The sequence below is a fragment of the Notechis scutatus genome, chromosome 1 (genome assembly GCF_049901735.1).
Source record: "Notechis scutatus isolate UNSWTSFEM ecotype Mainland chromosome 1, rNotScu1.2, whole genome shotgun sequence".
NCBI classification, from domain to species: Eukaryota; Metazoa; Chordata; class Lepidosauria; order Squamata; family Elapidae; genus Notechis; species Notechis scutatus.
The window spans coordinates 26,064,268-26,089,217 of record NC_142009.1 but is presented as its reverse complement, the minus strand read 5'-3'; the positions used below and the strand labels follow the sequence as shown (position 1 = coordinate 26,089,217).

The 24,950-nt window shown below is 45.1% G+C and overlaps 2 protein-coding genes across 2 annotated transcripts in view; one reads left to right on the top strand and one right to left on the bottom strand.

Moving 5' to 3' along the window:
* The window catches only part of SLC5A6 (solute carrier family 5 member 6), a 51,915-nt gene extending 33,560 nt beyond the window's left edge, over window positions 1-18,355 (bottom strand). The window contains exon 1 of the mRNA XM_087949132.1: window positions 18,240-18,355. The gene's annotated coding sequence lies outside the window, so the exon portion shown is untranslated. The remainder of the gene's footprint in view (window positions 1-18,239) is intronic.
* Window positions 17,868-23,756, top strand: ATRAID (all-trans retinoic acid induced differentiation factor). Its single transcript, XM_026671596.2, has 7 exons — window positions 17,868-18,000; window positions 18,082-18,206; window positions 19,788-19,859; window positions 20,731-20,802; window positions 21,358-21,479; window positions 22,856-22,956; window positions 23,296-23,756. Exons 1-7 carry the CDS (start codon window positions 17,908-17,910, stop codon window positions 23,398-23,400), a joined length of 690 nt encoding a protein of 229 aa, XP_026527381.2. The 5' UTR covers window positions 17,868-17,907; the 3' UTR covers window positions 23,401-23,756.
* Window positions 23,757-24,950: the final 1,194 nt, after the last annotated feature.

Below are 24,950 nucleotides of genomic sequence, written 5' to 3'. Positions count from 1 at the left end.
ACGACTTTATCGCCCCACAAGATGCAGCCCTTTTGAGAAAACAGTTCGGTTTGGCATGCTTTAAAAGGCGCCCATTCAGGTGATAGCTGTTCAGTTTGTAAAAAAAAAAAAATTCCTGGCCAACCACGCTCAACCCAGCGTAGGAGGTGTTGCAGGACCGGATCTCGTTTTGTCTCGAGGGCATTGTCTCTCGCTGTCAACGGCGGCGCGTGTAGAGTCTCAATTTGCAACGTTGTGATGGTTGGGGCTGGATCTTCAACCGATTCTGGAAGCGGTGTTCTGCTCAATGCATCAGCGTGGAGAATTGATTTCCCCGGGCGGTGTTGCAAGGTGTAGTTGTACGCCGCCAAGAATTCAGACCAGCGGGTCATTCTGGGGGACAATATATACGGGGTTGGTTTATTACCCGCAATAATCCCCAGTAGTGGTTTATGATCAGTAATTATTGTAAACGCACGCCCATACACATATTCATGAAACCTTTTAACTGCCGCCACAATAGCTAAAGCTTCTTTATCCAGCTGACTATAATTTCTTTCAGCTTTAGCTAAAGTTCGTGAAAAAAATGCGACGGGAGCTTCTGCTCCGTTCGGTAATACGTGGGCCAGGATTGCTCCAACCCCAAAAGGTGAGGCGTCACAAGTAATAGTTAATGGCAGAGTCTCGTTGTACTGCATAAGTACAGAATCAGAAGTTAGCAATTTCTTTACTTGTTGGAAAGCGTTTTGTTCACGTTGTCCCCAAACCCACGTTGCTTTTTTGTCTAAGAGTCTATGTAATGGTTCAGCTACGGTTGCTTTATTGGGTAAAAAGACGTTATAAAAATTGATAAGTCCAAGGAACGCCTGTAGATCTGCCTTGTTCCTTGGAGTGGGGGCCTTCTTAATTGCCTTTAATTTGCCCTCAGTGGGATGGATTCCTTGACTGTCCAGGAGGTATCCCAAAAACTCCACCCTTTCGGTACATAACTGGCATTTATTTTTTTTTAACTTTGAGGCCTGCGTTTTGGAACCTTTGTAAAACTATGCGGAGTCGTTTTTCTAGGATGTCTCTGTTCGGGCGGCGATGAGCACATCGTCGAAATACGGTACGACCCCTCTTATTCCTTGTAACAGCCTTTCCATTAAGCTCTGAAAAATTCCTGGAGCGACGCTCACCCCGAACTGGAGCCGGTTGCATTTAAATGCGCCCCTATGCGTGACGATAGTTTGCGCCTCCGCGGTGGCCGGATCTACAGGCAATTGTTGATATGCCTGTGCTAGGTCTAGTTTAGCGAAAACTTTCCCGCCACCCAGGGAATGGAGCAGGTGTTGCACTACCGGCACTGGATACGCACTTTGCTGAAGTGCATGGTTTAGGGTGGCCCGGTAGTCTCCGCAAATTCTCAGTGACCCATCAGGCTTGATAGGCGTCACTATTGGGGTTTCCCATCGGGCGTGGTCGGTGGGTTCCAGCACGCCCTGTTCTATCAGCTTATCGAGTTGTTCATCAATTTTAGGTTTCAGGGCGAACGGCACCCGACGCGGCTTAAGGCGGATGGGTGCTACCTCGGGGTTCAAGTTAAATGAGATCGGGGTCCCCTTGTACTTGCCTAGTCCGTTCGCGAAAACGTCTTGGAATTCTTGCACGAGGGCTTCCTCCCAATCGTTGCTCTCGGCATGGTGGACTCCGGCTACAGTGATTCCAAGCGGTCTGAACCATTGAAGGCCTAAAAGACTAGGCCGGTCACGGTCCACGACAGTCAGTGGCAGTGCGACGGTGCAGTCCTTGAAAGAGACCTGGAATCGGCGGGACCCGACAACGGGAATTCGGTTACCCTGGTAATCTTTGAGGATAACCCTTTGAGGGTTTAGGTCTTGGCGGCGAATCGTCGGAATGAGCTGTTGAAGCGTCTTCCAGGACACCATCGAGAGGGATGATCCTGAGTCCACCTCCATTACACAAGATTTGTTTTCGATAGCGACCTCTACTCGGATTTTCCCGGCATCAAGGGATGTAGCATGGCCTATGGTAATTGTTTGGTGGGTCTCTTCCCGCCTGGTTTCCTCACGCCTGGTGGAAGTGGTGGACAGTTTGTTTCTGTAGGAGTGGCTTCCCCATTGGTGATTCAGTTTGTTTCGGGGTGTGCCGAAGAATTCTGAAGACTGGCATTCGGCCTGTCGGGGTTTGGAGTTTTGTTTGCTTCTGCAAACCTTTGCGATGTGACCTCTTTTCCCGCAAACGTGGCAGAGTGCGTCGAGGAATTTGCAGCTGGATCGGGGGTGATTCGCCCCACATCCTGCACAAGGTCGAGATGAGGGTTGTGTGAACTGGTCTCGTTCCGTTCGGAGTCGGTTGACCTCTTCCTCATCGCTTTCTGATGGGGATTCTAGGTCTTCGTGGTGAGTCGATACCGGGTGTCTCTCTGAGCGAGGCGAGGTATCTTTGGCGAGTTGACGTAGCGGTGCGTTGGTGCGGCGCATTCGGGCTGCTGACTTTTTGGTCGCCTCCGCTGCAGTGGCTTCTTTGAGGGCATCGGTGAGGCTGATGTCCCCCTTAGCCATAATTTTGCTCTGGATCGTGCCGTCTTCTAGGCCCAGAACCAGGCGGTCTCGGAGGGCTTCTTCTAAATCAGAGAATCCGCAGAGGCCTCCAAGGTTGCGGAGGTCTGCGATGTAGTTGGCAAGGCTTTCACCTTTCCGTTGGTCCCTCTGGTAATATTCATGTCTTCTGACTAAGGTTGGCACGGTGGGCGCGTAGTGGGCCCGTAGTAAAGGCTCGAGGACGTCCCAGTCCATCTCTTTTACTTCGGCTGGCTTAGCAAGTGATTTTGCCATTTTAAACACAGTAGGCCCGCAGTGAGTTAGAAATATAGCTCTTTTTTTGCCGGTTGTTGCATCTTTCAAATTGTTGGTCTCCAGAAACATCTGGAACCTATCCATGTACGACTCCCAGTCTTCGGTTTCTGGGTTGAATGGAGCGGGTGGTACGGCACCGCTGGTCATGTTGCCGTTGATGGTGCGTGTTCGACCACGTGCTCTGTTGGTTGCTCTGTAACTCAGTCAGCTCTTCGGTCTCCGGATCCCACCTTCGTCGCCAGTGTTACGTTTGCAGAATAATGGAGACCAGACATCTGACCAGTGACTTCAACTCTTTAATAACAGTAAATAGAATAGAACAGAGCAAGGCTATGGGCAGCAGTAGCCCCTTTTATAGGGTTGGCTGCTACCCTATTAACCAATACTAAGTGCATCAAGTTCAAACTAATAACCAATAAGAAGTGTCCTAAGCTTGGCCAATTGGGGGCTTGTTATGACCCAATCCTTGTTCGTTGTTTAAGGGCCAATCAAATGTGCAGGCTTCCAAAACCTGCTTTGCATTTAGGCTTAGTAATTTTTATTCATTCACAACACAACTGACATCTGGGATGCGAGAGTGAGACGTTGACGCTGCAGGGTCGCATTGTGGCTCCATGTTGTAATGGGCTCCAGGAGGAGGGGACCCTGTCTCCCCCATTGTGAAGCATGCTAAATTTCACTGTGCTGCACAAGGCACTGTGAGAGCAGAGGGCAGGCCACGGAGGCAGCAATAGCAAATGTACTGCGATGAAGGCAGAATACCTTTTCGCACAAAGGCAAGTGTAGGGGCACTTCACTCCTGCACTAAGGAGAGAAACGTGACAGATGGAGCTGGGCTGGGGTGATGGCACATGCGTCTACAGAGAGGGCTCTGAGTGCCACCTCTGTCACATGTGCCATAGGTTCGCCACCACATTGAGCCATAATAGGATTAAGTTTATTTAACTTTTTTATCATTTCAGATTTTTTCATTTATACATTTTCTCTAAAATAATAAAATATATTAATTGAAAAATAAAGCACTTTAGACAAGTGGCTATCTTTAACATATTTCCATATATTTAACATATTTCCATCTCAGAATTGCTTGTGAAATGTCAAACTGCTTTTGTGTTTTTCAGATCCAGTGGTGGCTGATTGAACCACTTTTTCCTCCATGTTTTGATCCTGAAGGTGAATGTAAAAATCATCTACTTGAACTACAGTACAAACTTTGCTGAATCTTTTAAAATGGAGATTTTTCATTCATTTTCAGTGTCAACTTCTAGATTTTTTTAATGGCTTGATTTCTACAGGATCAAATTTACTGCTGAATTTCAATCTAGTTTGCAAGCAGAAGTGGTGACAATTTCTTAGATCTCAAATGTCACAAGAGCAAGTGGATTGCTTAACACAGTAAACAAAAGCATGAGACACTTAACATTGTTATTCATAAATCTGCTGTGATCACTGAGATGAAATGGTAAATTGATATCAGATGCACTTTAGTCTGGACTTAGTGTTCTCTTTTTCAAGGAATGATCCTGGAGAATTTGGAAAGTATGGTATATTGGTGCAATTATGTGTCTAACAGTTTATTATACAGGCATTCAAGGTCAAGGTGATAAAATGCAGTGGCTTTTAAGAGAGGGAGACATCCTTGGGAAATGATTATCAGTCCACTGATTTTTCTCTGAAAACCACAAATAGCCTTGTTAAATCTTGTATATTAAAATGTAATTTTGACTTCAGTGAATAAGAATCGTTTGTTCTAATCAAGTTCAATTTAACTATGATGTATGGAATAAATCTACAGCTAAGTTGACATAAAATGCTAAGCTATAAACTGTGATTTACAAGTCACAAAGGCTGGGTTTATATAATTTACTGAATCTAAACCGAACAAAATCTATTACGATTTAACAAATTGTATGAGTGAGTGCTGGGGCTAATTAGTATTTTATACTTCATGTTTTATTCACATATTTTCCAAGGAGATAGTTACAATTTTCTTGTAAATACCCTGTTTCTCCAACAATACGGCCTCCCCCAATAGGAAGTCCCACCATGTTTTATAGGCATGAAATGAAATTAAGCTCCTCCCCCCAAATTAAGGCCTATATTAAAACATGCGAAATGGGGGAATGGTGGGGGGACTTGCCGTTAGGAAGTACTTTTGTTGCACACCGGATATGGTGCTGCCTGCGTTGACCCCGATACGAAGTGCCCCACCAACGCTGAGGTCAACATCCAAGCCGTCGCCGCCCGCCTGCCCGAAGATGCAAGGGGGGTAATTAAGTCACCCCCTGAAAAGACAGCCTAGCCATTTTTTCGGGGCTCAAAAAAAAATAAGACCCGGCCTTATTATATGAGAAACACGGTAATATATGGTTTGCTTCATGCATTTAATGTCATGTCTCAAATATGACATACAAGTTTGCTAAACAATTTTTGTATAACACTCAACTCTACATGCACAAGCCTGAAGTCTCTATTCAGAAGGTTTTAAAGAGGGATTACATGAATGTCCTTCAGACTCATAAATAGCAACTAGCTATGTGGAGGAGGGGGAATCCTAAAATCCATAGCTATGTAATATTAAAACCAACTCATTTTTTCCCAAAAAGATATGAAAGTTCTTCAAAGCAAGTCATTAGAAAATGTTACAATTAATAGGTGTGTGAAGAATATTCAAGAAAACAAATCCCCAAGGAGAGGCAGATGATAGTGACTTCCTATAGTGCTGTTGAAAGGCTGGAAAATGCCTTTCTTCTGAGGGTTCGGTTTTCCTGCTGGGAGAACTCCAGTGCAAGGATTCAGACAACTACTTGGAAGCCGGTTCTTTTTATTTTTCAGGAAGGCGAGAGATAGCAAGAAGTCTGCGTTCCTGGAGCTAGCTCCCTTTGTATGATAAGCCCCCTTTTTTTATACCTTTTTTCTCATTTTGTGTGTGTGTGCTTGTGTTTGTATTTCTTAATGTTTTAAATCCTGTCAGGGGTTGTCTTCATTTCCGCCGGAGGGTAAACTCCGTGGGGTGCAGAAGGCAAACTTTGCAGGGTGGTTTGATTGGATTATCAGTTTCGTCCTAATGTTTTCTTATATTTGTTTTGTGGCAATCTCCTGTCTGTCTCCTTTGCAATATATTTTGTGTCTTTTGTCTGTTTGTTTAGCTGATTTGGCATGTCTTGTGTTTGTAAGGGTTTTCTTTTCTTGTTTCCTTAGTTTTCTTAATTATTTGGGCTTTTGTCTAAGGGGCTTCTTTAATACCTTTTATTTGATTCCTTTTCCTATGCAAGTTTGTTTTATGGCTGGCCTGATGTTCCCTTTGGGCTTTTCCTGCTTGGGTGTCACCACTGTCCTCATGAAGTTCCCTTTCCACAATTCTTCATTATTATTATTTTTTATTTTTTTTTAGAGGGTGGTCTCTGATTGAATGTCTGGGTATACTTGGTATTCGTGATCAATCTGGATCATTATCATGGCTGCCTGTCTCCCTTTAATTTTCTCTTCTGAGAGGGAATACAGGCTTTTAGGCAGCTAAGGCAGGGTGGTATGCATCTACAGAGGCAACACATGAGGGCTCCAAAGACACAAATGGTGACTGTGGTTGTTATAAGGATTTTGAGCCAATGGAAATCTGGCATCCATGAGAAGAGCCATGAAAAGTCCAGGAATGATTGCTCCTGACCAATATTCTGAGATAGCTCTTTCAGGTGGTGGATGTCCCTCCCTACGAGTTCTGAGGTTTCGTTCAGATTGAAGCAACACATCCCTTTGAATGTTTCGCAGCCATAGTTATGCTTCAAGAGAAGGAAGTCTATTGCTGCCCTATTCTCCAAGGTGGCTTCTCTGACCTCCCTCAGTTCTCTGTTAAGGGCATCCAGGGCATGGGAGGTCAAATTCAAGCTTTTTGCCAGGGTACATGCTAGTCTATTCAAATTTTTAGAATTTCACACTGCCAATCCAGGTACCCCTACCAGGGATATTGCCAATGAGATGTATTCTGTTTTTGTGGGAAGGGAGACTTTGGAATCACAGTCTGAATCTAGGGTTTGGAAGGCTCTCCTGTGTCATCTCTGTAAGGATGGCATAAGCATGGTTAACCTTCCCAAGGTGCAGGGGCCATTTGTGGCATTTGCAGGATGGTATGAGTAGGCTTTTAAGCCACAAAGGAAAAACCATCCTGGTGGGAGCTTCAGGTAACTATATGAAAATGATATGGTCTCTGTATAGTTGCATTTTAGTTCTGTGTTGCTAAGACTGGTGCATTCTGTGACCCTAGGTGAGCTGCACCCAGTGACATTATGATTTCCCTCCTGCTAAGCAAAAGTTAGTGGTGTTGAGTATTTCTCTTGCTAAATATTCCCATATGTTTCCTTTCTCTGGGATAAGCTTTGGTTCCAGGACGCAGTTGTTTGTGTTACAAATGTTACAATTGTTACAGATAATAATACATAGTATATATTGCATTTCATGTTCCCCATTGCTAGATTCCTTTTCTTCCCTTCCTCCCCCCCTCCTTTTTTTTTTTTTAAATAGCAATGTAAAAAAAAATGTAAAAGGTCAAGTATCAAAAAATTATGAGTAAGGTATGGTTAAAGTCCTTTTTGTTAAAAAAATACGATGAAAAAAAGGTTTAAAAAAAGAAAAAATGGAGAAGGTGAGAGAAAAATAAAAAAATAGTTTATAACTCAGCACCTAGGAGTCCAGTTTTGTGTAATGCAATGTTTGCACTTGGTTCCTCACAGTGGTGTGGTTCAATGGTGTTGAAGAATGCGGCAAGTGTCCATTGATCTGTGTCCCGATCTTTCTTGAGTTTGATGGGTGGGATTGATTGTGGTGGAGTTTGGCTATGGTCTATGACTGCTGGCTTTGCATGTGTCCAATGTAGCCAAGAGTCTCGTTCTGCAACCTTTATGGTGGTGTGTGTAGTCAATAAAACTTGGTAGGGTTCTTTCAATCTGGGTTGTAGGGGGGAGGTTCTGGTGAAGAGCTTGATCCACACCCAATCTCCTGGCTCATATGGATGCAGGGCTTCTTCCAGGGGTAAGGTCTGTGTCAGCGCACTCTGGGTCCAGAGGGTCTGTAGTCTCTTTTGCAGGGCTGTAAGATAAGAAGAGAGAACCCTATCCCCCTATCTAAGCAAAGGGAATGAGGATCTAGGCTTTGTAGGGTATGGGGGTGACCCAAAAGGATCTCAAAGGGGGAAATACCTATATCTTGTCTTGGTCTGGTTCTGATATAAAAGAGGGCAATTGGGAGCACTTGTGGCCAGGAGAGGTGTGTCTCCTGACAGAGTTTGCCCAGTAGGGTCTTCACCTCTTTGTTTGCTCTCTCCATGGCTCCTTTAAGTAGTCCCACTTCTGATGCATCCCAGCCCCATAAGGAGGGTGGCAGGCTTTTTAAAATCTTCATGAAGCCCTGTGTTGCTGGTTATCAGCATGATTGTCTTGTGTGTGCCTTTTCCTGGGATTTCCAATTGCAGCCCCTGTTTGCCACATGTTATGGTATCTCCCATTTTACATAGGAGATCCCTTCCTAGTAGAGACAGTGGGGACTGGGGGCAAATAGTAAATGCATGGTCTACTGTGAAAGGTCCTAGTTCTACTGGTACGTTGTGGGTAAATTTTACAGGGATTATTTCTCCCCCCACTCCCATTGTGCTATCCCGAGCCCCTTCAGCCACTGAAGCTTTATATGGTGGTTCAGTAATTAATGAGGAGGTGGCTCCAGTATCAACTAAGCAATTGTATTTCTTTCCTCCTATAAGAATGGTGACAATGGGTTCCCCTTCTGGGCCATTTTCTAGGGGGATAGCTGTTAGATCTGAGGTCGATCGGGTCGAGTGAGACGCGAGACCATTCTGTGATTTCAGCTCTTTATTTGCAATAAGAACAGTCTGAAGAATACAGCCGCGGCAGCCCTTCATAGGGCTGGCTTGCGGCTCGGCGGCCAATGGCAGCGCTTGAATCTCCTGCGATCGGCACAGCCAATCGCGGTAGCTTCTTAGCGCTCCAATCACGGCCGGGTGTCGACCAATCAGGTCGTTGTCCGTCGGGACCAATCGGTTTCGAGGGTTTGGAGTATGCTAATACAGCACACCCTCCCTCTTGGTTTCGTCTGTCGGTGCGTCGTGACGTAGTCGCGCAGGTAGGCGGGTCTCCGTACCTGTCTAGTTGACTTGCGCAGATCAGTTCTTGTTTGGTTGTCGACCGGTTCGGAGGCCTTCTCTGTTGCTCTGGTTCCCAGGGATGGAACCGCCTGGAAGGTCGGGCTGGGCCTTTCTTGGTAGCTCCCTCCAGGTCTACCTGGGCTGGTTGAGCTGCCGTCTTGGCTGTTTCTGCGGGAGCTTTCCGGGCTGGTTGTGCTGGCCCGGCTACTCATTCCTGGTGACGTTCCTGGGGTTGCTTGTTCGGTGGGACCCTCGTTTGCTGGTGAGTAGGACTGGTTTATTTGTGGGTTTTTTGTTCCGGGTGGGGTTTGTTCGGCTTGCGCTAGGGGGTTCCCTTTTTCATTGACGCTTCGTTTCCCCCCTTCTAGTTTCTTGGTCGGGTGTATGGTTGTTAGCTATTCTGGACCTTAGCTGGTTAATGTGCCATTTCCAGTGTTTCCCATCGGTTGTTTCTAGCCGGTATGATATGGGCCCGGTTATTTGGGTGATTGTTGCTGGTATCCATAGTGGTTCCCCCGACAGGTTTTTTGCGTATACGGCATCCCCTATGTTAAATTGTCTGTGTTTGCTGGAGGATCCCGGGGTTTGTCGGGGTGTATGTGGGGTGCATTCTATCTAGCGTTGATTGTAGTTTCCTGCCCATCATTAGTTCTGCCGGGCTTTTGTTTGTGGTGGCACTCGGCGTGATGTGTTGGATGAAAAGCAGTTTATTAATTTTGTCCTGTATATTGGTTGTTTCTATTTTCTGAATGGCCTTTTTTAGTGTATTGTACCATGCGTTCCGCTCGTCCGTTCGCCGCCGGGTTTGCCGGCGCGGTTAGTGCATGGCGTATGCCCAGGCCTGCCAGAAATTGTTCAAACGCTAGTGCGGTGAACTGGGGCCCGTTGTCCGACACTATTACGTCCGGCAGGCCATGTGTGGCAAAGAGTTTGCCCAGTTTTCTTATTACCACCTCTGTCGTGGTTGATTTCATGGTGCTTACCTCCAACCAGTTGGAGTAAGCATCCACTGTGATGAGATACATATGCCCTTTGGTTGGCCCGCAAAGTCTATGTGAATCCGAGACCACGGTCCTCTTGGTGTTTCCCATTCATGTATTGGGGCGGCGGGAGGACTGGGTCTGGACTCTTGGCATTGATTGCATTTGGCTACCCAGGTTTCAATCTGTTTGTCCATGCCTGGCCACCATACATAGCTTCTGGCCAGGCTTTTCATCTTGACCATCCCTGGGTGCCCCTCATGCAGCATTCCCAATACCCTTTCTTGTAATGCCTCTGGGATTACCACTCTGTCCCCCAAAGTATACAGCCCCTTTCGGTAAAAGTTCGGTTTGTCTGTTTCTGAAGGGTCTGAATAATTCGTCCTTGTCCCCTTCCGGCCATCCTTTCCCAGCCCAGCTTAGGACTCGCGCCAGCCGCTTGTCTTTATTTGTTTCTCTGGCAATGTCTGGCGCGGTCACTAGTGGGTTGGGCATTGTCTCTATTTGGAATACCTCCGTCGTGGGAGCCGGGTCGTCTTCGAGGTCGGGCAAGGGTGAACGGCTCAGGGCGTCTGCGTGGGTGATGTCCTTCCCGGTCGGTGAATCAGCTGGTAGTTGTATGCTGACAGGAACTCAGACCACCTTGTCATTCTTGGTGATAGAATGTTCGGTGTGGCCTTATTTCCTGCCAGGATCCCTAGCAACGGCTTGTGGTCCGTAATGATTGTAAAAGTCCTACCGTAAAGGTATTCGTGGAATTTCTTGACGCCGGCGACGACTGCTAGGGCCTCCTTGTCGAGCTGGCTGTAGTTCCGCTCCGGTTTTGAAAGTGTCCTTGATGAGAAGGCGATGGGTGCTTCCCTCCGTCTGGTAGCTGGTGGCTGAGGATGGCGCCGATTCCAAAAGGCGATGCGTCGCGTTACTGTTAATGGTAGGGTCTCGCTGTACTGGATTAGTACCGCGTCAGATGTTAGCAGTTTCTTTGTGTTGTTGAAAGCGCTCTCCTCCCGTGCTCCCCAGGTCCAGGTGGCTGTCTTATCTAACAACCTATGCAACGGTTCCGCCACGGTCGCCTTTTGGGGTAGGAAGACATTGTAAAGTTTAACAGTCCCAAGAAAGCCTGCAGTTCCGTTTTGCTTTTGGGTCGTGGCGCTTCCCTTATGGCTCTCAGTTTCTTTTCTGTGGGGTGGATGCCATGTTTGTCTAGGAGGTACCCTAGGAACTCGACCCTTTCAGCCCTTAGCTGGCACTTCCCTTTTTGACTTTGAGTCCCGAGTCTCTGAATTTCTTCAGTACCTCCCTCAACCGGGTTTCTAGTTGCTTTTCATTTTTCGCGCCACCAAGACGTCATCAAAGTAGGGCACCACCCCTCTATGCCCTGGAGGAGTCTTTCCATGAGGCTTTGGAAGACCCCGGTGCCACGCTGACTCCGAACTGGGCCGGTTGCAACGAAAAGCCCCGGTGCGTTACGATGGTCTGGGCTTGGCGGTTGCGGCGTCGACCGGCAGTTGCTGAAATGCTTGTGCCAGGTCGAGTTTTGCGAAGACCGGCCTCCCCAGTGAGTGCAGAAGGTGTTGCACAACTGGGACGGGTATGCGCTTTGTTGGAGCGCGTGGTTGAGGGTGGCCTTATAGTCCCCACAAATTCTCACGGACCCATCTGGCTTGATGGGGGTGACTATTGGGGTCTCCCACCTGGCATGGTCGATTGGTTCCAGTACCCCTTGTGCGATGAGCTTATCTAGCTGCTCATCGATTTTGGGCTTGAGGGCAAATGGCACCCGTCTGGGCTTAAGGCGGATCGGTGCGATGGTCGGGTCAATATTGAAAGATATAGGGGACCCCGGTACTTGCCTAGGCTGTCATCGAAAACTTCCCGGAAGTCCTCCACGGCGCCGCTTCCCAGTCCGACTCTGCGGTGTGGTGGATTCGGTTACTTCAATGCCTAGCGGCGCGAACCACTGTAGTCCCAATAGGCTCGGCCGATCCCGGTCGACGATGGTCAGGGGTAGTACTTCGGTGTGGTTCTTGAATGTGACTTTAAATGGCCTCTGCCAACTACAGGGATGCGGTTTCCTGGTAGTCTTTGAGGGTTAGTGCTTGATCTTCTAATTCCTTTCGGCGGATTGAGGGGACCAGGCGCTTAATGGTGTGCCATGAGACCATGGAGAGGGAGGACCCAGAGTCCACCTCCATGTCGCATGGCTGGTCTTCTATTCCCACCGTGACGTATACCTTCCTGACGTATCTTGTTGAGGAATGGCCGACAATGACGGTCTGGTGCGTTTCCTCCCTTTGCCTTGCTTCATTGAGCCGCCTGTTCCGACCTTCTTGGCTCCAACGGCTCTCCGACTGTCGGTCTCTGTGGCTGTTGGGGTGTTCTCTTGTCTGTGCGGGCTGCCATCTCGACGCTGTGGGCTGTAGCGTCTTCTATTTCTGCACACTTTGGCGATGTGCCCTCGTTTATCGCACTGCCGGCAAACGGCATCTAAGAACCGGCAGTCCGATCGGGGTGATCGCCTCCGCAGCCGGCGCACTGGAACCTCGACTTGCGACCTTGGTTTTCCCATCGCCCTCGGGCCGCTTGCAACCGGTGGATCTCCTCCTCCTCGTCCTCGGTTCCCGAGAAGGAGTCTATGTCACCGTGATGTGTGGTTGCGTCCCGGGGTCGCTCTCAGGTCGCTTCTCGGTGTTTGGTGCCGTCTCGCTGGTCGCTGCTCGGGCGTGATGCTCGATTGTCGCATCCGAGCCGCCGATTTCTTGGCTGCTTCTGCTGCGGCTATGTCGGTGAGGGCGTCGGCGAGGAGATGTCGCCCTTTGCCATGATGCGGCTCTGGAGGATAGGGTGTCGGAGCCCCAGGACGACGCGGTCTCGCAGGGCCTCATCCAGGTCGGCGAACTCGCATAGGCCGCCCAAATCTCATAGGGCCGCTATGAAGTCGCCAAGCCCTTCGCCATCGCACTGGTCCCACCTGTAGAATTCGTGCCGACGGATGAGGATGGGCACGATGGGGGCGTAGTGGCTTCTCAGTAGGGGTTCGAGTTCGCTCCATTCCATGGTTTTAACGTCCTCGGGCTTGGCCAAGGCTTTGGCTATCTTAAATACGGTCGGTCCGCAGTGTGCGAGGAAGACGGCCCGCTTCTTGTGACCGTTGGCATCTTTAAGATTGCTACACTCGAGGAACATCTGGAACCTATCGGTATAGGATTCCCAGTCCTCGGTAGCGGGATTGAAGGGCGCGGGTGGCGAGTTGACGCCCGGCCATGCTGCTTGCCGCTGTATGCCGCTCCGCCACGTGCTGGGTGGTCTCTTTGTCTCACGATCCCACCTTCGTCGCCAGTGTTTGATCTGAGGTCGATCGGGTCGAGTGAGGCGAGACCATTCTGTGATTTCAGCTCTTTATTTGCAATAAGAACAGTCTGAAGAATACAAGCCGCGGCAGCCTTCATATAGGGCTGGCTTGCGGCTCGACGGCCAATGGCAGCGCTTGAATCTCCCGCGATCGGCACAACCAATCGCGGTAGCTTCTAGCGCTCCAATCACGGCGGGTGTCGACCAATCAGGTCGTTGTCCGTCGGGACCAATCGGTTTCGAGGGTTTGGAGTATGCTAATACAGCACAATAGCCAGCCCATTAAAGGTAGCCATGAATTCAGTGCTTTCATTTTCATGTTCTAGTCAGGAAAGGGGTAAATCATGTTCTCTTCTTTGCTCCCATTGATGTCTATTGTTATTATTTATTGGAGGAAAGGGAGCGCTGGGTGGTGCCTGGTGACTGAAACTTTGTTGCTCAGTGTAATGGACTGGATTATTGGCTGGCCTCATGTTCCTAGGTGGTGGGTGATACCGGTTGCAGGAGGGGGGTGTTGCCTACATTGCCTGCTGAAAAGACCTTCCTGTCTGTACCTATAACAATGCTGATATTTGCCTTGCGACCATCCTGCTTTATCACAATGCCAGCATTTCTTTGAATTATAGGGGTTTTACCTGGCGTTTGTCTGGCATCATGTTTCATTACAGCAAACATTTTTAAGTCTTCCTGTCTTTCTATTCGTCTCTTTCTATCTTTCTCTTCCTCTTTCAGCTTGTCTCTTTGATCATAGACAAAGTTAGCAATCCTGCGCAATTCTGCTATGTCTAAGGTTGGCCAGTTAGAGACAAAGCGGTGGAAATGTTCTTTAATATCTAAGGTGGACTGATCCATGAAGGCTGAAGCTAAAATCCTTTGGTCCTTCAGGCAGCTAAGGTCTAGGTGGGCATATGTAATAGCTGCTTCTGTCAGGCGGACCCAAAAGGCATCAGGGTTTTCCTTTTCCCTTTGTGTTGGTTTTTTTTTTTTAAAAAAATTCAGACTAGTTTAAAGGTTTTTTTTCTTATTTCCTCTAGAGCTTCTAGTAAATTATCTTTTGCTCTAGTGTTCATCCCATTGATTGGTATCATTATAATCCCGGTCAGGGTGATGTATTGGCCATGCGATGTGGGCTGGGGCTGCCTGACCAGGGATAGTTGGTAGTTTGGCTATTTGATCTATTTTGTTTTGTTTTGTTTCCAGTTTTAATAGTTCGTCTTTCCTTAGAAAGACTTGTAACAGCTGAGTCATGTCACCCCAGGATGGATTATGGCTGTCTATGATAGATTTCAGGGTTTTAATAACTGTTTGAGGATCAGCCCTGAAAGCTGGGGTATCCTTTTTTCAGATGACTAGGTCAGAGGCAGAGAAGGGGGTGTGGGTAAAAACATATTCTAGTTGTCCCCTATTTCTGCCTGGCACTGGCTTGCTTAAAAAGGGAGCCATAATCCGTGCCTCAGTATTCCCTTCCCTGAAATGGGTTTCAGGCTTTTCCTTATTATTATTATTATTTTCTCGGTCAGGTCTTTGGTCCTAACAATTTCAGCCCAGCAGTACCAATAGGGTATTTGGCTGGGCTTAATGCATGTTCTAAGTGCTTTCAGGGTTTTATAATCTAAAGCAGTGATCCCCAACCTTTTTTATGCTGTGGCCCGGTACCGGCATCAGCTGGGCGCCGCCCCGGTACCGGCATCAGCTGGGCGCCGCCATCTTTTTGATGACAAAGTGCTTCCGGTGACCTCACGGAAGCACTTTTTATCAAAAAGATGGCAGCCAACGCTTCGGTGAGCTTTCGGGTAGAAATGGCTTTCTACCGGAAAAGCTCACCGAAGCGCTGGCGCCGCCATCTTTTGATGAAAAAGTGCTTCCGGTGAGCTTTCTACCGGAAAAGCTCACCGAAGCACTTTGTCATCAAAAAGATGGTGGCGCCAGCTGATGCCGCACCGGGTCATGCGCGCTCAGCTGATGCCGGTACTTGCATCAGCTGGCGCCGCCATCTTTTTGATGACAAAGTGCTTCCGGTGACCTCACGGAAGCACTTTTTATCAAAAAGATGGCAGCGCAGCGCTCGTGAGCTTTTCGGGTAGAAATGGCTTTCTACCGGAAAAGCTCACCGAAGCGTGCCGCTATCTTTTGATGAAAAGTGCTTCCGGTGAGCTTTCTACCCGGAAAAGCTCACCGGAAGCACTTTTTCATCAAAAAGATGGCGGCGCCAGCAACCAGCGGCCGGTAGGACTTGTTCCGCGGACCGGTGCCGGTCCGCGGACCGGTGGTTGGGGACCCCTGATCTAAAGTACCGCTATCAGGCCAAATTTGTCTACCCGTGTCATCTCGCAATAAAGCCCATTTTTTTTTGCAAATTCTTTTTGCATCTTTTTTTATTCATTCCAGGCAGGACAGGCACTAGCCTTTCGTCCCAAGCCTCAAGTAATTTATCTAAGGGGGTCTCTTCCATTGCCCTCGAGCTACAACTTCCCATATTCCCTACCTGATGTGGGGATTACTTTGGTTTAGCCGGGCTACCGCCGTCAGTTTTCAGACAAAAAAGGTCTGGAAAGGACTCGGTTTCCCTACACACGGAGTACGGGCCCCTTTCTCGTAGGGAAACTCCGCCGTCAGTTTTAAGACCCCCTAAAAACGGGGATCTTGGGGGACCGTCTGCCCCCTAGCAGCCCGGTACGGGCCCCTCCTCACACTCCGCCATCAGTTTTCAGATCTCCCTAAAGGTGGGGATCTGGAAGGACCTGCTCTGCTTTGTAAGGCAAACTATTTCCAATTTTGTTTGCCAGCAACCGTCACGGGCCCCTTCTAAATGCACAGGGCTTTGCTTGCAAGATGCACCAGGACTATTTATTCTGCTTTCTATTTATTTCCCAACACCAGTTCCTTTCTCAGCCCACTCGGTTTTTCTTACGTCCTTCAGAAGGACTCACACTCTGTGATCACCCCTTGCGTTCCCAAATCCAGCCGGTCACGGCTTGTTGGAGCTAGCAGCTGGCTGGGGTGCGGCTGGTAATCACAGAGGAGGTGAGATCCCACTGTTTCTGCAGAGAAAACCCACAATCACACACCTGGTACACTCACACTTCCACTCCCCTCCCTAGTAAGATTATAAATTTGAAGCAGTACTCACCTGCTTTCAAGCAGCTGTTGAGCAGAAAAGCCCAAGGACTCCCTTTACTACCCTTATGCCTTCCGGGCTGGGTCCGTGGATGTTTTCCCTGGACAAAGAAGGTCCATGCCGGCTGGGTTTGGATCCGCGGGCCCGGTCCGGTGGCAGGGTTGGCTGGAAAACCTTCATGGTCGCCAATTGTTGAAAGGCTGGAAAATGCCTTTCTTCTGAGGGTTCGGTTTTCCTGCTGGGAGAACTCCAGTGCAAGGATTCAGACAACTACTTATTATTTTTCAGGAAGGCGAGAGACAGCAAGAAGTCTGCGTTCCTGGAGCTAGCTCCCTTTGTATGATAAGCCCCCCCTTTTTATACCTTTTTTCTCATTTTGTGTGTGTGTGCTTGTGTTTGTATTTCTTAATGTTTTAAATCCTGTCAGGGGTTGTCTTCATTTCCCGGAGGGTAAACTCCGTGGGGTGCAGAAGGCAAACTTTGCAGGGTGGTTTGATTGGATTATCAGTTTCGTCCTAATGTTTTCTTATATTTGTTTTGTGGCAATCTCCTGTCTGTCTCCTTTGCAATATATTTTGTGTCTTTTGTCTGTTTGTTTAGCTGATTTGGCATGTCTTGTGTTTGTAAGGGTTTTCTTTTCTTGTTTCCTTAGTTTTCTTAATTATTTGGGCTTTTGTCTAAGGGGCTTCTTTAATACCTTTTATTTGATTCCTTTTCCTATGCAAGTTTGTTTTATGGCTGGCCTGATGTTCCCTTTGGGCTTTTCCTGCTTGGGTGTCACCACTGTCCTCATGAAGTTCCCTTTCCACAGTGCTAATTGCTCAGTTCTAATTTTCTGAGATTGTGGATTTGGGGTTTTCATGAGCTGTAAGCCATGATCATCTCAATTATGACAAATCATGGCTTGAACTATCTTGCTTTGCATGTAATGAGTCTATCTCATATATTAGGTTCACCTTTTTAAGTTGCATTACTGAAATAAATGAACTTTTGCACGATATTCTAATTTTTCGAGTTTCACCTGTAGAAGAAAATAAAAGTACAGTACTTTCTTTGGCCGCTGCTGGTAAAATAGGTTGGAAAGAATCCCTGAAACCCTGTTCTGCATGTTTTCCCCATGTGTTTTTACATACAGAATTTATTTTGTGCGTTCAAGTTGTTTTCGACTCCTAGCAAACACACAGATTTTCCCCATGGGTATATAAAAATACAAATAAAAATGTAAATATAAATAAAATAGTCAATGAAAATTTTTCTAGAACTCAGAAGTTTATACGTTCCAATAAAATAATCTAATAACCTAAGACGAATAATCCAGCTATGGATTTTTGATTTTTTTTTTTTCAAATTCATAAATAGCCTCGTTATTATGCCTCTCTTTTATTCTCTCATAGGAGAAAATAACAAGCTTTCCGTACTTGTTTTTATTCAGATTCACGTGGCTGCAAGTTTGCGATCATGTGACGCATCATGGCTGCGCCCAGTTGGCTCTGGGTTCCCCAGCTGTTCCTGTATTTGGTAGTCCAGTCGTCCGTCGGGTTCCTGGTAGAAACTTTAGAGCAGGTAAAGAGGGAGGTGGCTTGTCCGGGAGGGGGGAGATAAATGAGGGGTCTTTCATAGTTTCCGTCTACCTTCTCCTTGCAGGTCTGCGGCTGTTGTGCTGGGCCCATGCGAAATGAGTCCGCAGCAGCCGTTTTCTGCGGTTCTCGGGTGGGTGCGGTACGACGGGGCCGCTGCTGCTTAGAGAGGGACAAGAAGATTGTTTTGGGGTGAGTCGATTCGAGCTGACATCAATTTCTAACCTTTATCCGGGCTCCTCCCCGCCTGGGGTTATCCAGGTTACACCCCGGAATTGCAATGCGCGGACGGCTCAGGCTTTTTTTCCACATTCGCTTATGGGGAAAAATATTCAGCGCCTGACGCAAGCTGACAGCCTAACAAAATATGCTCGGTAATACAGTACTTGAGGCCAAGTACATTATCTTTTGCTTAACCGTGGTGACAGGCAATCCAACAAGGCAATCCAAGTGCAGTCCCTGGCATCTGATAATTATATCTTGTTTTGGATTCCAAGATGCATTGTCCAGAAATGTTTTTTAAATATTCCAATGCCCTCAAGAGATCATGATCTGATTAAGTAGGCTTAATTTTTAAAAAAGTATATTATGAGAACATATAAAATGAACTTTCCAAATATATTGTTGCTGTTTTAAAAATCTTTCTTTTTCTTTCCTTCCTTCATTTCTCAGTGGTGAGAACAGTAACATAGCTAGATATTATTTAAATGGGAGAAAATATGACAGCATTGCAAAAATTCCCTCAGGAAGTAAGGGATGTGAAATAGAAGGCAGGTCCTCCCTTTCTATGGAAAATGCTGCCTTAAATGTATTTGCCTTTTACAGTTCTGGCATTACATTTGTATGTGCATCTAGTTTTCATATAACTTTTAAATGATTATAGTGGAGTGAGGTTGATGGGATTTTAATTGTTTTATGCTAAGGTTTACTGAGAGTTGAGTCTTGTGAATGTATGTTATTATACTTCTGTAAAATAAAGTAAATATACTTTGGTTACTGAGAGTTTTAAATATATAGTTATTGAACTTATATGCTAATTTTATTTTTCTGAATTGCTGGGCAGTTCATTATGCATGATTTCTAGGATAGTAATCTTAAAAATATTAATTAGAACAAAATATGTGTACTGTTATAACTTGAATGATAATTTCCATTCTCTTCGTATTGGCTATGCTGACAAGGTAATGGGAGTTGAAGTTAAATGTTAAGTAGTGTACCTTTTATTTATCACTTCATTTTCCCAAGTTGATTTATTCAATACATTAATGTATGAATAAATTTTACGGTACAGTATCATCCTGGAATATTTTTTCTCCAACATTATTTGTTGGATAAAACATAGGATCGGAATTTTGATGAAGGATAAAACTAGGGGGATAGCTGCCATGAGACACAAAGAACATTGTGATATTTCTCTTATATCCTGCTCAACAGCCAACCTTTCCAATCAATTTGATATCTCTCCCAATATCTGGATTTGTGCAGCATGTTAGGATTGTTGGATTCAGCATTTTATTTTTCTTTCTTTGTTCCATTGTAATAAATGTACCAAAAGAATAAAAAACGTGGGAACTCAGTCAACAAGTGTAATTGACTACTGCATCTGTTCAAAAAATGTTACACCAAAAGAAGAATAACATTCCATAACTGAGGTTTGTGATAAGTCTTGCCTAGCTATTGTGAAATGTTTTCTATTACTTCCAATATAAAAATAACATTACCCAGTCCTTTACAGTAGAAGTAAGAGAGCTGCTTATCTCTCTTCATCTATAGGTTGGATTATGGAAACTGCTCATTACATCAGCTGTACTCTAGCTTCCAGGAAGTGAATACAGCTTTCGTCATGTAAGTTGAATTTGTTGGACCTGTCAGTTTAAACCTCTAATTAGAAATGATCCTTGGCTCAATTTGTTGAGAAAGGTATAGTTGATTAAAGGTCAAGTGTATTGCAGTAAAAGAAAGCCAGAACTGAAGATCACATGGCTCCTTCTATGGTTCAGGCAAGATGTTTTCCTAACAGTCGTTTCAAGCACAGGTTGGGTGACCTTGAAGCAGCATCTTGTGGAGATACTGCACTTAGTTTAGTTTTCCAAAGCATTCCCTCCTTCATCTCCTCTCCCCTCAGTTCATGGCAGTCTGTCATGGTGGTGAAGCACAAGCAAGCATAAAGTGGCAGCTGATAGGATTATCGGTACTATCATGTTCATAATTCCCCATACAATACACAAAACTGAAAGGGTGGGGTTTTTTTTGATAGTACAGCTCTTTGAGGTTCTTTATTCACCCTGAACACTGAGGCTAGGGGAGACAAAAGACAGCTTGTGGGTTCTGGTGTCCCTTTCTGAAATACCAGCAATAATTGCAAGTAATTTGTGCTCAGATGCTTGGTAATGGTTTATAGGTGAGTCTTTGATACATACAGGCATTACATTTGTCGTGTAAACAGCCATGAAATGTGTGTTCTTTTTGTATGAGCAGCTGTTGGGGAGTGTTTGAATTCTATATTCGGGCATTTGAATTGCACATGTACTATCTGTCTTCAAGCTGGAAAGCAGGAAAGCCTCAAGATTGAGATAGTTGTTTTTAAATGTGAATTGTCCCACTGTAGCAGACATGACATCAGAGTGATGTACTACACTAAACATTATTCACAGCATAGAAGAAGCACAGCATTGGCTCTGAATGTATTCTCTTCATTATCTTGTTCTTAATGTAGTGATCTGACTGACAATCCATTGGAAAGTCTCCCTGAAGACCGCTTCCGAGGATTCACTCAGCTGCAGACCCTGTGAGTATTGTAAATGATGACAGATGAAAATGAGCAGAGGCTGCTGACTTGAGTTCATTTATCAAATTTATATCCACTTCACAAGAAGTGATTCTAACTAGTTTATAGCAAAAAGGTATAAAAACATGTCAAACCAAAACACATAAAAACACACACATGCAACGTGAGATTTGATCAGCAACAGAGCCACCTCAAGATCCCACTGGTACTCTTGAGGGACTTCCAGAAAATAAGGAGGAACAAAACCGACTCCTTAGGGGGAGAATGTTCCATAAAGTGTCAGCATCCCAACAGAGGAGGCCTACCTCCAGGAGCCCATCAAGAGAGGTTTACCAGGAAATTTGAACTGCTGCATAACCTTGGCAGTTATGCATTACTGCCACGTTCTCATTAAAAGGATTCCATAGAAATCCAAAGCTTTTCTTGGCTATGTCTGTTTTCACAACATTATGCATTTGGAATGTGGTTTTGAGGGTTTTTTTGGCGGGTGGGGGAAAGAAACCCTATTGAATCTGCCTCTCACTTGTTTCTGATATAATTTATGTTGATCCCCAGTGCTTTGCCCCAGAAGCTGGATTGTCCTGGAGGCAGCGAAGTATGGAAAAATATCACCATCCAAGGGAACAATCGTATCTGTCAAGACCAGAGGAGCCCGTGCAATGGCTCATTGGGACTTGGTAGGGATATAGTAGGCAAGACCTTGTGTGCTTGGACTGTAGAAACCTAAGAAGAGGTGGAGAAAGGTGGGGATTGGTGATGAGGACCCTAAGATTAAGTTCTTTACCTCCAAACTCCAACAAAATTATTTTCAATCTTATGAAAAAAACAGTAAAGAAGAATGGCTGCCTGTTGGACCTCTGGGGCCAAGGTGTTCCACAGGATTGAGGGCCCTCAGAGAATAGGGCTAGACTTATTGAAACTCTATCAGGAATGGGGCCATTAATATCCACTTCCTGGAAGAGCATGAGAGACAGGCACAATTGTATTGGAGGTGGTGGTACTAAATCTTCAAAACCAGAAGATTGATTTGGAAGCCTCTTAGCAGCCAGTACTGTAATTGAAGAATGGGAGTTTATTCTATAGTAATGGTTCTTATCTGCTAAAAGCCTACAAAGTGCATTTTGACCCATTGCAGTTTGGGTCATGTTCAAAGGCAGCTTCATAGACTACTACATTGCAGTAGCCTAACCATCGATTAGTAAAGGTGTGAATCAGATGTGAGTCACTCTTATCGCTCTGTTTTGCTGCAGTCTGCAAACATGGAATAAAGTCTAGAATTCCCCTGCAGTGAAACAGCTACAGGAAGGCGAACAGAAATAAACAAGGAGCTCTCAAATTTAATGTTTCCACTTGACTATCTTTTGTATGCTGATGTCAATGAAATAGATAAATACTATATGATATTAATTTGAGTTCTGAATTTGGCTGTTGAGGTTTTGATTTTTTTTCACCTTATTCTGTTTCTTCATTGATAATGTAACTCTTAATAATTATTACTATCAAAGCAGCACAATTGCTTCGGGCATTTCTGTTAAGGGCAGTGGAGGACTATCCAGAAGGAAGTTCTTTTGCATGGTAATCAATGTTCTTGCTTCGTTAGCTATTATTTCTGAAATTTATATATATATTTTTCAGAATAAACTGCAATTGGGCAAGGAGGTGGGTTTTCTATACATTTCTCCAGGAATCTACTTCTGATTTTAGCATTAGCATTTTATGGGCTAATCCTAGTCCTGAGTAGATTGAACAAAATATTTGCTATGTGTGGAGCACACCTTGTACAAAAATATATCATCAATGGTAGTAGGAGGCAAAAGACCTGAAGGTCCCCACATCCTGAATCTCAGGAAGATAAGAATAGGTGGGTTTGGCAGGATTAAGGTGGGCAGAATAAGGTCAGCTCTGCTAATGGAAGGCACAGTACTAATGGTGAGGAAGAGACTGAAAGAAAACTAAAGACAAGGAGCTATTAGTTATGCTGTTTATGGAATGAGACTTGAAAAGTGAGAGGAGGACATCCTCACCCTTGCCCCTCCACCTTCTTTCTTTATAGTTTGGGTATGCCCAGAGGGATCGCTTTGTACTTCTGACGGACCCGGTTTGTCCCAGTGCCTCTGTGTAGATCCATACCATGGCTATAAATGCTTGCGCCAGGTAAGTTGGTCTTTGATGATGATGGGATTTACGTTCCGTATGCTTTTCCCTTGGTACAAGGAGATGGAGCTCTTGGGCATGATGGGATGGAAAGTTCAAAATAAGAGCTGTTAAATGAAATAGATTATTCCAACTGGGAATAATCATTACATTATGGGTTAGGACTGCTTTCTTTTCGCTGAGGTTGTTGGAAACTAACATCCAACAGCATTGAAGGACTTCGTTTTGATAAAAGCTGTGCTAGAGTCCCTTTGATTCAAGCCTTTGAGGCTGATTAAAAAGAAGCTTTGGGAGCTAATCAAATTAGAAAAAGACTTCAAATTTCCCTTTACCTTTCAGGGCAATTTTCCATACCTGCTGTTCTTTGGAACTTTGGGAACCATCACTGTCATTCTCTCCACCTTCCTTTGGATCACCCAGCGGCACAAAGCCAAAACCGTTTAATGGCCTTTCCATTTTCCAGGCCCACCAACACTACACAAAGGAGGTGCTAGTTTACAAGTCTTGTCTGCTGTCTGTTGTACCTTTGGTTTTGCAAATGGAAATTCCCAATTTTTCTGGGGGAAATAATTTTTGGATTAGTGCCTGTTAGCATGTTTATACTCTATTACATGTTTGGGCACATGAGAGAACACTGTAGCAGTTATTGTACAGAAATATATTATTTTCAACTAGGTTGGTTTCTTTGTCAATGCATACAAATTGGGGCTATCAATAAAATATAAAAAATTAATGTCTTATTGGATGTTAAATATTCTTTGGAGTGCATATTCAATTTTTAATAAAGTAAATATAATTAATCAGGGTTGTGTCTGGATATGATGAAAACTAGTGGTTATCCAACTCCTGATTCCTTAGGGCTTAATCCAGATTCCTTTCTTCTACTATTAGAAGCAGGGAACCTGAGAAAAAGTGCTAGTTAAAAGCAGTGTATGGGTGCTCTTTTTCAGGGGAAGTTTTTCTGGGTCTGGAATGTTTTAAAAGAGAGCTGATGAGACACACCCAACCCCATCCTTGCTACTGTTACTTCAGGACACCTCTTGGATTCCATCATTAATGGACCCAGTTGTTCTCCTGCCTTAAAATTCAAGGGTTTATTAATAAATAATTGAAGCATATTTCTTTCTCTAACTTTTACTCTTTTCTGGGACCTGATTACTCCAAAACACCTACTCTGCTTCCCCCTCCCCCCCAATCCTGTTACAGAAAGCTTGCAAGTTTACCCTCTTTCTTTCTTCAAATGTCTTCTACAAATCATGAAGCAGTTGGAAAAACTCTCTGCATTCCAGGCCAAAGTTGAACTAGTAATGTGATTCTGTGTTTGAACAATACTCTTCCTTGAACTCTTTGCTTCTTTTTCCTTCATTCTTAAAATACTTATGTTTATTTAGCCCACTGTCCTCTGTTCATGCAAGATTCCCTAAGCTCTTAAATCACATCAATGCTGTACACTAAGTATTTGAAAAGTACCCAATGTGATTATTTTAATTAAACAATTGTTTTCATTAAACAATTAGCTTAGTTTAGTAACTATGATTGTTTAAATTAAACCATTAGCCTATCAATTTAATAACTGGTTTAAACTGATTTTTTTAAAAATCATCTAACTTCCTTGGGATGTGTGTTTTTGGGACACATTGTTCCAAGGATTTGATTCACATCTGCTTCCCATTTGCAAAAATAAATCCAAGCTTGATTGGAGATTGCTAAATTAGGCGGAAATGTATATAATCAAGGGAGCAGCGCTGTAAAGAAGAAGCTGCTTCAGTTAATCAATAAACCAGAGAAGATTTCATAGCATGTCTGCTCTTGATTGTTTTACATTCCATGTGCTCAGTTCTGAGGCTTAGGAATGTGCTCAGATAAACAAGGAATTTGGTTTCACTGAATATGTACAAAGAAGGTCAGCAATCTGTACTGAGAGACAAATGGCAGATGTATAAGGTAGTCAATTTTGAAAAGTCAACAAGAAATATAATAAAATAACCATGCCA

What these genes read in the sequence shown, in the direction of transcription:
- ATRAID (XM_026671596.2), top strand. Translation starts at nt 17,908, where the DNA reads ATGGCTGCGCCCAGTTGGCTCTGGGTTCCCCAGCTGTTCCTGTATTTG. An exon ending in CAATGGCTCATTGGGACTTG is followed by an intron (nt 21,480 to 22,855) that starts GTAGGGATATAG and finishes CTTTCTTTATAG; the next exon opens with TTTGGGTATGCCCAGAGGGA. An exon ending in GCTATAAATGCTTGCGCCAG is followed by an intron (nt 22,957 to 23,295) that starts GTAAGTTGGTCT and finishes TTTACCTTTCAG; the next exon opens with GGCAATTTTCCATACCTGCT.